General features: G+C 47.6%; 2 protein-coding genes and 1 pseudogene across 4 annotated transcripts; 2 read left to right on the top strand and 1 right to left on the bottom strand.

Annotated features, from left to right (window-relative positions):
• Positions 1-438: 438 nt before the first annotated feature.
• Positions 439-5,118, bottom strand: LOC125539871 (receptor-like serine/threonine-protein kinase SD1-8). Of its 3 annotated transcripts, XM_087545007.1 has the most exons (9): positions 4,689-5,118; positions 4,499-4,585; positions 2,437-3,672; positions 2,183-2,317; positions 1,983-2,107; positions 1,653-1,869; positions 1,289-1,526; positions 1,043-1,172; positions 439-976 (listed from the first exon to the last, which is right to left on the bottom strand). In XM_087545007.1, the coding sequence occupies exons 2-9, from the start codon at positions 4,560-4,562 to the stop codon at positions 653-655; spliced, it is 2,469 nt and encodes an 822-aa protein (XP_087401133.1). In that variant the 5' UTR covers positions 4,563-4,585; positions 4,689-5,118; the 3' UTR covers positions 439-652. The 3 variants fall into 3 exon arrangements, with proteins under 3 accessions (XP_087401133.1, XP_087401134.1, XP_087401135.1); XM_087545008.1 differs by lacking the exon at positions 4,689-5,118 and having other exon boundaries at positions 4,499-4,675; XM_087545009.1 differs by lacking the exons at positions 4,499-4,585; positions 4,689-5,118 and having other exon boundaries at positions 439-955; positions 2,437-4,476.
• Positions 5,119-6,364: 1,246 nt separating this feature from the next.
• On the top strand, positions 6,365-6,652 carry LOC147986941 (non-specific lipid-transfer protein 2P pseudogene; annotated as a pseudogene).
• A 2,091-nt stretch (positions 6,653-8,743) lies between these two features.
• Positions 8,744-10,173, top strand: LOC147986942 (uncharacterized). Its single transcript, XM_087540205.1, has 2 exons — positions 8,744-8,841; positions 8,928-10,173. Exons 1-2 carry the CDS (start codon positions 8,744-8,746, stop codon positions 10,171-10,173), a joined length of 1,344 nt encoding a protein of 447 aa, XP_087396331.1.
• The last annotated feature ends 1,901 nt before the right edge of the window (positions 10,174-12,074 follow it).

Here is a 12,074-nt window from a genome sequence, read left to right on the forward strand (position 1 = left end):
ACTAAAATTTGAACGGTTGTTTTTCAGTGTCAAGTTTGCCGCAACTGTTACGTATACAATCTACACCCTCTGTTCCTAAATGTAAGACAATTTTAAATGTTCATTGGAAGAGAGGTAGTAGCTATTTTGATAGTGTATTGAGTCCTGCCTTGTTCAGAAAACTCTGATTTGCTCTGGATTAAAAGCTGCAGCGACCCATTTCCAGGACAACCGTAGAACTCCAGCAGCTGGGTCTAGGATGATGAACTGATGATCCCGAGATCTGCCTTACCATAGCCCATTTCAGGAGACAACAATCCTACCTATCAAAGATATGAACACACACCGTCTGTCATTAGTATCGAAAACCAACGCATGTTTCCCCTCGATTATTCACTCACGCATGTGCCACTAGTAACAGCCCAAATTCAAACTGTGAGAAGAGATCGCGAGTATACGTACATTTTAATGCCAGCATTTCCTTACCATTTGCGTTTTTTTAACCATGGACAAGGAACACATCAAGTAAAGGATAAAACAGAGGAAGTTACACTTTCTGGTAGAACATATCTTCATCTTCGAATACGCTACTAGCGGCCAACGGAACAAAATAAACGAAAAATGAGCTCACTTGGGCATTTCATGCTCTTCTAAACTCTGATTTCAAATCTTTCTACTCGAGATCGATCGTTGTGGTCCTAGTGAGATCCGCCTGACCTGTCACAAACCTTGTTCGTTGGTTGTATATTCCGGGCCTGTTGGGCCGAGCGATCTGTGAGGTCTTAGTGGTTAGCACTGCGACAACATCAGACATGGCCGGCCTGTCGTCGGGTGATTCCTGGATGCAGAGAAGCCCAATCTGAATGCACCTCTCGAGTTCAGAGCCTACGTCGGAATCAGGCCGGGAGAGGGGAGGGAGATTCACCGTCGGATCAAGGAGCGCCATTTTCCTGTCCTGCTCCCACAATCCCCATGCCTGCAAAACACAAGAGAATCCCTAACATAATTTTCATGAGATACGGCCAAGACCGTAGACAATTGAGGCAATGCAGTTTCTACTTACATGTAAAAGGAGCCTCTGCGTCTCGCCATTCCTTTGCCCGCTAAGGATTTCCACCAGCACGACTCCGAAGCTATAGACGTCGCATTTGAGCGTCATCTCCGCCCGCAATGACTCTGGCGATGCATATCCACTTTTTTTGCAACAGACATGACACACCAGTAAAATCATCTGAGCCCACCCAACATTTGCAAACGAAACAAAAAAAATCATGCAGATATGAACGGAGAGTAGAGTAGAGTGGCTTACGGTGAGTTGACGATGGTGAGGCTAGAGTCCACCCGCTCAGCGACAAACAGCTTCGCGGTGCCAAAGTCCGCAACCTTGGCCCGCCAATTGTCATCTAGCAGCACGTTTTGAAGCTTCAAGTCTCTGTGGACGACGCTCTCGCCCGATCCCTCGTGCATGTACGTCACGCCTTGTGCAATGCCGTTGATGATATCCAACCTCTGCCTCCAGCTCAGCGTAGCACGGAGGCTGGGTTCACCTGCAATGTGCAAACATTTTTTTGCTGTTGGCAAACCAAATGCAAAGACAAACAGAGGAGAACCTAATGATCTATTTTGCTCCAAATTCTGATAAGAGGCAAGACAAGTTGTGCAAGTATATGTACCAAATATGTAGAGATCGAGGCTCTTGTTGGGCATGTAGACGTAGACAAGTATCCTCTCTTCGCCTTCGTCACAGTAGGCAAGGAGGCGAATAAGGTTGCCATGCCTGAGCCTGGCCATCACCTCCACTTCTCTTGCGAAGTCGCATTTGCCTTTCCTTGTGAGAGCACACTGCCTAAGCCTCTTCACTGCAATCGTTCTCCCATCAGGTAATTGGCCCTGGTGAGTGTACCATTATCAAGCTCTTAATTAGCCTATAATCTCTATAAAAATTCTTTTTAATTGGGTGTGGGGATCAAATGGATGCGGGGATCAAATGGATGCGCGCACACCTTATACACTATGCCAAATCCTCCTTGACCAATCACATGGCTCTCGGAGAAATTCAGTGTAGCCTCCTTTAGAGTGTGCAGATCAACCGAGGGAACTGTCATAGCTGAACTTTGTGGAATACCATCTGCAGTTTGAGCCGAGTTAGATTTATGCAAGTGTATTAGGAAAAACAAAGAGATTAGAAGCTACGGCAGAGTACCGTTTAGTCGTTTACGTGAGATTCTGTGCTTCCTTCTCCAGCAAATGACAAATAACAAGACAAGTATTATAGCAACAGCGGAAGCTACCGGCGCAAGAACAGTCGCAATAGCAAACTTCGAGCCCTTTGGCACAGCTGTTACAGAAGAAGAAAATACTTGTTGGTGTGATCATGCAGTCAACCCTTAAAGCTATCGCCTAAAGCCAGTGAACTGATGTACTGAAAAATGAGGTTGACTGCCATTGTTTTCATACCTATTTCAGGCCCGGCCAGCCTGAGGTACAGATCCTGCCCTCGGTCCACGTAACGAAGATCGACCAAGTCACCCGTCCAAATGATGCAGCCACTGCCACCGCCACCTTCTCGGATCTCAGCGGATGCGTAAGCCAGGCAGGAGCAGTTGGCGAAGCACCTATCCCTGCACTCCTCCGTCGAGATGCTCATATCCACCGACGCGTTCTGAGTGTCGGGCAGCTTCACGCCATGGACCAGCACAAAGCCATCCGTCGCTGTCTCGTTGCCGCCGCAGTTCAGCGGCACGTTTCGCCGGCAGCCGCCCGAGGTTTCCCTCATGTACCACGCCGGTGGCGACGCGGGGTTGAACCCCTGCAGGCAGCCGCAGAACGCCGACGACGCTGCGCTGGCGTCGCATAGACCGAATGCCCCGCACTTCCCGTAGGCATCGCACACGTCTCTTGGCCCCTGGAAGAAGGTCTTCCACGCCAGGCTGCTCGCGTCCCACACCAGCCGCCTCACCACGCCGGCGTCCGTCACCACCACACGGGTGAGTGGCGCACCTGGCCTGGCGGTGTACCCGTATGTGATCTCTGACTTGCTGGCCGTCACGTCCAGCGGGAAATCGTGCGCATACGTCGAGGCCTCCGGGACGCCGTTGAACCAGCGCCCATTCCACGGCCCCGTGCGATACGCCTTGGCGTCCTGTTGCCAGAGGACGACCTCCGGCAGCCGAGTCGCGTACTCCAGCACGCGGCGGTAGCTCCCCGGAGACGGGTCATCCGGCGACCGCCACGACGTAAGGTACCACTCGTCGCCGGTCCACAGGTTCTTGCCCATCTTCATGCCGGGCAGCAAGGTGTTCGATGGGTGGTCGAACGACTGCCACAGGATAGTTTTGCTTCTCTGGTCGTGTACGACCAGGTTGCCAGACTCCAGAAGCTGCGCCTCCACTGAGGAGGTGTTGGGGGAGTTGGATGACCACGCCACCTCGCCGGAGCCGTCGAGCAGGAGAAGGTCCCCCGTGTCGCTGGCCAACAACAGCACGCCGGAGGTGTCCTTGAGAGGGTGATCACGGTTGGCCACCCAGCAAACGGCATCGCTGGACACCGAGAACCATATCCCGAGGTATCTCTTGGCCGACGCACCGGGAGAGAAGAATCCCAGTGTAAACGTGCCACCGGCCGAGACGAGTGTCTCGCCGTCAGTGACATTCTGGCCCTTGCCGAATGTGTCAGTAGCACCGGCGGTGATGGCTACAGGGGAGAGGAGTATGAACTAGAGGAGGAGGATTTGAAGAGTGCAGTTTACTGCCATCATTAGGGACCTTCCTCCTACTCCTAAGCAAAATATTATGGCTAAATTGGCTACAAGGGAATGCACCAACAGCTAAGCTAGGCCACCGTACTTATGGAGGGGCGATCTGATACAGGAATTCTTAACTAACAATGCTAAGACTCTGACTGACAGAGATAAGCTAGCCAGGTCAGAGTTTGAATTTGTCCACTTATCCTCGATTGGAGGGAACGAACTAGATGTGGTATTTTTACACGTATATAGAAGTTGCAAGTGTGCAACTGCGGATGCAATATATATGTGTCCATGCAGCTTACCCCTTGCAGGCTAAGGAACATTCACGTTCTAGTGGAGTAGTAGTATTTTCTGCATTCAGATCTACTAGCTAGCTGTACGCTGCATTCCTCTGTGACTGTTCGGATAAAATACTACAGGTCCATGATTACGGTAAGGTCAATCAGTGAAAAAGTCAACATGTCAGCTAGATGTAAGAAAATTTGACTTTTCTACAAATGTTACTGGATAATCTAGCTTTTCATTAACAAGAAACTACTGAATGAGGAAAAACTAAGACTGGGTATTGCGATGGACTATTATATAACTACTAGAGATTTAGACCTTTAGTCACCAAGGTCCTTGGTTATTACTACAAGCTGAACATTGGTTGGTAATCATATATATTGTCACATTATCGTGGTTAATATCCAATCACTAAATTATTTAGCAAGCAACATTGTGATCATTGGTGGCCAAATTAAGTTCCCATGAACAATTACCAATACTTACTTGGTAATAGTAAGGCACTGTTGGGCAACCCTCCACTCCCCCACTGCGGAGCGGAGCGCTTCATTCTAGCCACTCCTCAGATTATGGCTGCATGAGCGGAGTTGGGGAGTGGGAGGGAATCCGAACGGGGCCTAAGTCACTGAGCAAACCAAATCGTAGATGCCAAGAATCCAGAAATTAAAAAAAATACCTCTTGGGCAATTTGGCAAACACCTTGTGGGCGTCTAGCCGTCTACCACCTCACCGGACGATTTGGCGACCGAAGGTTGGGGGAGGGAGTACGGCGCGCGAGGAAGGGGAAGGAGGGGAGGCGACTGCGCGGAGCCCCTACCGTGCTCCGGCCGGCGACGAGAGCTCAGGGCAGGTCACGAGACGCCGCAGGAGATGGAGGAGGTGCCCGTGGCGGATGGTCGCTGTGGACCGGCGGCCTCATCAGCAAGAGAGGAGAGGCGGCGGAGCGAGCTAAGGCACTTGGAGACGGGCGCTCTCACGGGGCGGCCGTGGCGGCGAATGAGTGTCCCCGGCAGCCTCTTGGCGGCGACGCCGTCGGGTGCTCGCCGGCGGCGGGAGGTAAATGTCTTTGGCAGAGAAAAGAAACTCCAAAAAAGTACTCCAGTAAAAGAATGGATTCTCTAACATTGACAAGAAAAATCACCGTGCTATAGTGTTAGCCTAGTATAAAATAAAGAAGGAAAGTTAGAGACCGTTAGTAGATAGTAGTAGGTTATTTACTGTAGGTATGTACTGTAGATATAAATAATTTAAAATTAATTTTATTTCATCATCAATTTGTTTGTATGTAATTACGATAAATGTATACCATCGTCATCAATTTGTGAATTAATTTAAGTTGTTTTAGTCATAATCATATGGATAGAAAGAAGAAAAGTTAGATATTATAGCTTCTCTAACTTTCCTTCTCAATGTTAGAAGATCCGGTTCCCTCCCGTAAGTGATGGTCCTTTGTGTAAAAAGTTCATTTTACTTTACTAATCCTTGACTAAGATGATGCAAACATGGTGAACCAAAAAAGAAGAAAAAATGTGAGCTATCTCTCCTATTTCCAGAAATCTTTAGCTGTCCTTTTCATCTAATTATTCCTTTTTAATAGCCATCTACCAAGTTCTAAAATGATATACAAGAAACATATGATGCCACAAATAAATACTAGCCCGTAAGGATGCATGTGATGGCGTCCAGGTACCCGTCTTGTAAGTACTCCATTATAAAATTGTAGTCATCCATATCAATACATTATAATTTGGCATGCTATAATGTCATGGTAAAAAATGGACTAAATTAATAGCTGATTGGTATTAATTATATATATAGGTATTGAGCTACTACCCCGTCCTAATTTATTAGCCCCCTCGTATTTCAGGTCATATTTTGACTGTGATTTTAGCTAATAAAATATAAGTTATACATAGAAAAAATAATATTACCAAAAACTGTGTTCAAATATAAATCCAATGCTATAATTTTTTATGACATACATTAACATTTTGTTAGTTAAATCTATGGTCAAATTTGACAAAAAAATAAAAAGGGGACAAATAAAGCAGGACTGAAGTAGTAAGCTGGTCATCCATATATCCAACTAGCCACATAACTGCAATGCAATTTGGCACAGTAGAATCTAGAATTTCAGTGCCAAAATTGGTATCATATTAATGGATCCATTAGTGATTTCTGGCTAAGAATGCTTGGTGAAGCGTACACCCAAGGCTTAGTTTAGTAGCGTTCATGCATAGTACACACTGCCTGCAAATGCCTCGCTGTTGCATATAAATACGAGAGGTGTGCTTCGCTTTGCTTACCTTGCCAGACTTTGTGTTTAGGGAGGAGTTGTAGTCGCGAAAGATCATGGCCAGGACAGTGACGGTGCCCGTGTGGGTGCTGGTCGTAGCGGTTGTGGTGGCGGGTGCGATGGCGGCAAAGCCACAACACCCGGAGAGGCTTACTTCTTGTCAGACGGCGAACAAGTACGGTACTGCGCCCTCGGTATTGTGTTGCTTCAACCTTTGGGCACAGAAACATTTCCTTTGCATGTACTTGGCCAATCCGAGGTACCGGCGCTACTTCGCGGGCAGCTTCGCCCGCAACACCGTCACCTCCTGCGGCATCCCTCTTCCACAGTTTTGTATACAATAGTTGCACAATACTATGTGTCACTGTACCTCTTTTTTTTTACAATAAACGGGAATTGCTACTCGGGAACATTTGCTTTTTAGGTTGTTGTCTTTTAAATACACAAATTTATATCTAAATCCATCGAAGGATTTATCTTCTACTCCCTACCTTCACTAGTATAAGATGTTTCGAATGTTTTAAAATATGGACTATATACAAACTGAAATGAGTGAACAAACACACTAAAACGTGTTTATATACATTCAATTTAGAATTTTTTTAAAACATCTTATATGTATTTGTGAACGAAGGTTGTAGTATTTGTATTGTGTTTATCTAATTCGTGGTTTGTGGGGACCCTTTGTCTTTGTGTTGACAAGGATTTGGTAGTCACGGAGCCTTCTGCCGCTCCAGCAAACGCGCCACCGTCGAGCGCGCAGCTCAACCGTCACTCTCTTCATCATGAACATGGGCGGCACGTTTCTCTGGGCATCAACTCGTGACATCCGTGCCTGTGCAGCTGTGCTACTCGTGTGTTCTCGTCGAAACGGGTCAAGCGATAAAGGTTCTTTGCAGAAAGAAATTGTCGAGAGCAACGTGCGATCGGCCCTGGATGGTGAGCATGGCATGTGTACTTACTTACTGGGTTGTGCAAGATTGCTTGCAAACTAGTTCCTTGTTCTATCAAAAGTCTGTTTTTTTATGAAGGCTTAAAATAAAGTATCAAGAGAATACAAAATCAATGAGCATAAACCTGGGTTCTGTATAGTTAGAATACACGTCAAAATCAATGCACAAACATAAAATACACGGTGGCAAATAGCAAAGTTAAATAAGACCAAAACTATGCATGTGCGAGGAAAGAAAAGAAAAACGACCAGACCCGTGATTAGCAAATTACACAAGTGACCATCCACACCAACCATCTCATCATATCACATTCACGCGGATGACAAAATTCTTCAACAACAACACTTTGGGGAAGACACTAACGCTCATGCGTCGGCGTCACCGGATCCATCCACCCAAGACCAGAATCTAAGTTTTTCACTCTAAAGAAACAGACCGAGCATATCGGCACAATGCGTTCAAGAAGGTAACGTTGTAAGACCTTTGGGTGGTCACCACACTCCAGAGTGAGTCTGTCATCGCATGTCGAAGTGGTCACCACAAAGACCAACACCGACGGCGGAGCACACACCACTGCCGACTAAGACCTCACCGAAGAGAACCCTGCCCATGTCGGTCAACTCAGGAGGCGACGTAGCTTGAACTGAAGCACAAGAGGCATATCACCATCGCCGGCCCGTGAAGAACCTACTTGGTCAACACAATCCGCAGCTCGATGACAGACCGACTGATGCTGACACGATCACGCAAGCTCTAAACAAGGGGCAAGCACGTCCTAGCGCCTGGCTCTATGGCTCCGTGATAAGTGAATATGTGCCTATCGCAGAAGGGGAAAAAATAAAACACGTTTTTCGTGCAAAAAGAAGTTCGATTTTTTGGGGGTCCAAAACCTAAGATAAGCCGGGGAAATACCGAAAAACAGAAAATAGAAAAAAATTAATAAAATCTGAAGGGAGCGCCAATAACGCGACATGTGACGGCGGCTGAGAGCGCGCCAAATGACGCGCTGCCAACCCACAAAAAATGACCCTTGCGAGGGCTTTTGAAGGAGTACTCGCTGATTAGTTACTCTCGGTCAAGGCAGGATGGGTGTGCAGGAACCATAGCGAGGTTGTGGCCCAGGCCCGAAGCAGGACCCTAGCTGAAGCAAGCAATGCGTACGCGTACCATGGACTGCGGGTTGATTTTCTGAAAGGTAAGGGAATTTTCTTGTAAAACTATGTGACGAAGCAAGAATATTAAATGTATAATTAGTACAAAAATATATAATAAAAAGTAAAAATTATAGATACAGATGTAGATCTTTTTGAGCTGATTTTCTGGACCATACATGTAGGCCTATTCGGGAGTCAGAGTTCTTACGGACTCCTTCACATAGGTGGCCCATAAAAGACCGCAATCTTACCCCAGTGCCTAGCATACCGGCTTCTGATCTGAGGTGCACTACGGCGGCAGAGATCGATCAAGTCTTGCCGGAACAACATGGCGTCGAGCACTGGGCTGCCTAACCAAGTCGTGGAAACGTATTGCCGGCAAGAAAAGCGTGCACGCATCGCCGGGATCCCCATGGACCCTAACTGGTAAAGTGGAGTTCCTGTTACCCTGATCAATGACGGGAATATCTATTCTCACCTGATGGTATTCTACCGTACTATGGGGCTTGCAGGAGGGATTGGGCGGACCTGATCGCCGGGCCGGCAGGCCTGATCGCCGAGCGTGTCCTCGCGGACGACGTTGCCGACTACCTCCGCTTCCGCGGGGTGTGCCGGACGTGGCGGCAGTGCACGGCGTCCCCGCACGCGTACGGCAGCCTGGACCGCCGTTTCCACCCCCGGCGGTGGATCATGCTCCCGCAAACCATGGGCGACGTCCGGAAGCGCCGCACCTTCATGAACGTCTCGACAGGGGAGCGCCTCAAGGTGAGCCTCCCGGAGCTCTGCTATCAGCACGTGTTCGGGACCACCTCCGACGGCCTCATCGTGCTGTGCGACAGGCGCAGCTACGTCATCCGCCTCCTCAACCCGCTCACCCGGCAGCTCACCGGCCTCCCGGACGCGACCACGCTGCAGTACACGGCGAGCAGCCAACAGCGTACCAGCGGGTACACGCTGAAGTTCCTGCAAGTGTTTGGAGCCGGTCTCGCCGACGACACGACCGTGGCCCTCCACTTTGGCGGGACCTGGCTGGCCACCGCCAAGCCCGGCGATAAGCAGTGGACGCGGTTGCACCACATATGGGGCAACATGATCATAGCAACCTTGCCGTTCGCCGGCCGCTTCTACTGCGTCACCGAGAAGGCCATCATGGCGCTGGACACCAGCCAGCGGCAGCCGCGGCTGGCGGTGGCGGCCGGGCTGGGCGATTTGGGCTCTACTAACATGCGGTACGATCGGACCATAAAACTAGTGGACAATGGCGGGGAACTGGTTTTGGCGCGCCAGATCCCGTTTGACAGTAAAAACCCTATTCGGGGTGGCTACGAGGCGCACCGGGTGGATTTGGAAGCGGGGATCACCATGCCCATGCAACAAGGGTTTGGTGGACGTGCCTTGTTCGTCGGCACGCCAAGCCACCTGGGGCCAGGGCGTGCTCTTTTGTTGCCCGCCGGGCTGTTCTCGCATGTCCTTGGTGACACCGTCTACTTGTGCAATGCCACCATTGCTGACCCGCCGAGAATTGAGGCCTGCCGCCTCCTTTACGGCAATGCCCAGTCATGGAGTGCCATTGGGGCCACTGGCCTCTCATATGGCCACAACAACAGAGCCTACATTGGCGATGCCCGGCCATGCAGCGTCATCGACTACGTGTCTCGCTACGTGTGTGGTTCAAAGATCATTGTAAAGCAGCGACGTCGTCGCAGTGAACGACAGGCGCGCCATGGCTCGACTAGTGTGCACATCAGATCTGTGTAATACTTTTGTGGCTTTTTAATAAGATGGTTGCATGCATCATCATGATGCAGAGGCAGGGGGTACGCCTTCATTTTCAAAAAAAATATGGGTTGTCAAAGCCAATAGTTCTGCTCGATTTCTTATGAAGCTGATTAATTATACTATAATTTATTTTCTACCGTTTATGATCACTTTCTTATGTTGCTTAAACTATACCAGAATTGCTACTTTACTGTTGTCCGCACAGTCGATCTTACGGTTGGGGCTGGCCAGCAATTGTGGCTTCATTGTCGAGGGCCCAAGGTGAAGATGCACGTAATGCAAGAGCGGTGCCGGAGGCAGCACATCGACGAATAATAGTGTGAGAGTAGGGTTGGAGGAGTGACCCCTGGCACTCCTGACTACTACAATGTTTACCTCTCAGATTAGGCCTACGCTAGCAACCATACTACAATTGACATAGCGGTTGTGCGGATTGCGCATTATATTGGTTGGTGTCTTTGTAGCTCGGTGGCCTTATAATAAGGCTACTGAGAAAAAGAAATCAGCATCATAAGATTTTTCTTAAAAAACTGTTTTGTAAAAAAAAATAGCAACATAACCATATTGGTTTGGCTGGAAAAAGCGATAAATCATAACTACCAAGTTCATAGGAGTTCGTATAAACATGACATGACCAAATTTTGGTGCACGTCAACAACAAAACTTTGTCAGCCACACTGAGAAATGAGCATATTTAGTAAAAAAAAATCAGTAAGGAACTCGATGTTTAATCTGAGGATACTTGTTGCATTTTTTTTTTGAGAAATCCAGTATTGTTTCACTTTGAGAGCACTTGTGTAGTTACCGTACTTAACATGAGTGATCCACAAAATTGTATCTTTATCTTTATCTAATATTAAAAAACGGAAGATTAGTTCTCCATCCATCATCCCTTTATAAACGTTGATTTTATGTTAACTATAAAGATTGATGGATGATATTTAAAGTATGATATTTAAAGTATGTCTACAGTTGATGAAAATTACCTATCAATGTCACCCACAAGTGAGGAAAAAATGATTGTTTTTTCTTCTTGTCGGTCATGAAAAGAGAAAAAATTGTCAATGCTAGGCACACTAGGGGAGTTGAATTCACCTCTTAAGCCCATCTCGAGCCCAACTAAAAATGCAACACTCGGCAGAGGGACATTCACAGCGTCCCTCGCTGGCCTGGGTGGACCAGCTCATGCATCCGGCGCATTCGATGCACGTCCGAAACACTACGCCTCATGGTGGTAGCACACTAGTAGAAAAGGGGGCAAAGGTCCAGGCTGGGTCAGCCCATTAGTCCCGGTTCAGTCACGAACCGGGACTAATGTGAGCATTGGTCCCGGTTCATGCGGATAAGGCATTAGCCCCAGTTCACCTGAGCCCTTTAGTCCCTGTTTGAGGCACGAACCGAGACTAAAGGGTGCGATGCCCTTTAGTCCCGGTTTGTGTCTCAAACCGGGACTAAAGATTAGACCTTTAGTCCCGGTTTGAGACACAAACCGGGACTAAAGGATGCAATGCCCTTTAGTCCCGGTTTGTGTCTCAAAACGGGACTAAAGGTCCCATTTTCAAACTCTAACCCCCCTGGATCGCCTTTTTTGTTTCGAAAAAATCAAAAGAAAATGATAAAAACTTCAAAAAATAAAATCCTTCGAGAGGTAGTTATATTACTACATCTACTAGTTAGGAAAATTTAAAAACTTAAATTTGGACATGTTTTGCAAAAATGTAGGGAAAATGTAAAACGGCTATAACTTTTGCATACGATGTCAGAAAAAAACGTATAATATATCAAAATGTTCAGAACGAAAATCTGCTCCCGATTTTGACAGCCTATGGTCTGTTTGCAAATTTTTAGAATCCTCAAATTCTAAAAGGAAAAAAAGTTAT

This window comes from Triticum urartu, chromosome 2A (genome assembly GCF_056163025.1).
Source record: "Triticum urartu cultivar PI428250 chromosome 2A, HENAU_Tu73, whole genome shotgun sequence".
Taxonomy (NCBI): domain Eukaryota; kingdom Viridiplantae; phylum Streptophyta; class Magnoliopsida; order Poales; family Poaceae; genus Triticum; species Triticum urartu.

What these genes read in the sequence shown, in the direction of transcription:
- LOC125539871 (XM_087545007.1), bottom strand. Translation starts at nt 4,562, where the DNA reads ATGAAGCGCTCCGCTCCGCAGTGGGGGAGTGGAGGGTTGCCCAACAGT. An exon ending in CTCACGTAAACGACTAAACG is followed by an intron (nt 2,108 to 2,182) that starts GTACTCTGCCGT and finishes CTCAAACTGCAG; the next exon opens with ATGGTATTCCACAAAGTTCA. An exon ending in GATTTGGCATAGTGTATAAG is followed by an intron (nt 1,870 to 1,982) that starts GTGTGCGCGCAT and finishes TACACTCACCAG; the next exon opens with GGCCAATTACCTGATGGGAG.
- LOC147986942 (XM_087540205.1), top strand. Translation starts at nt 8,744, where the DNA reads ATGGCGTCGAGCACTGGGCTGCCTAACCAAGTCGTGGAAACGTATTGC. An exon ending in ATCCCCATGGACCCTAACTG is followed by an intron (nt 8,842 to 8,927) that starts GTAAAGTGGAGT and finishes TGGGGCTTGCAG; the next exon opens with GAGGGATTGGGCGGACCTGA.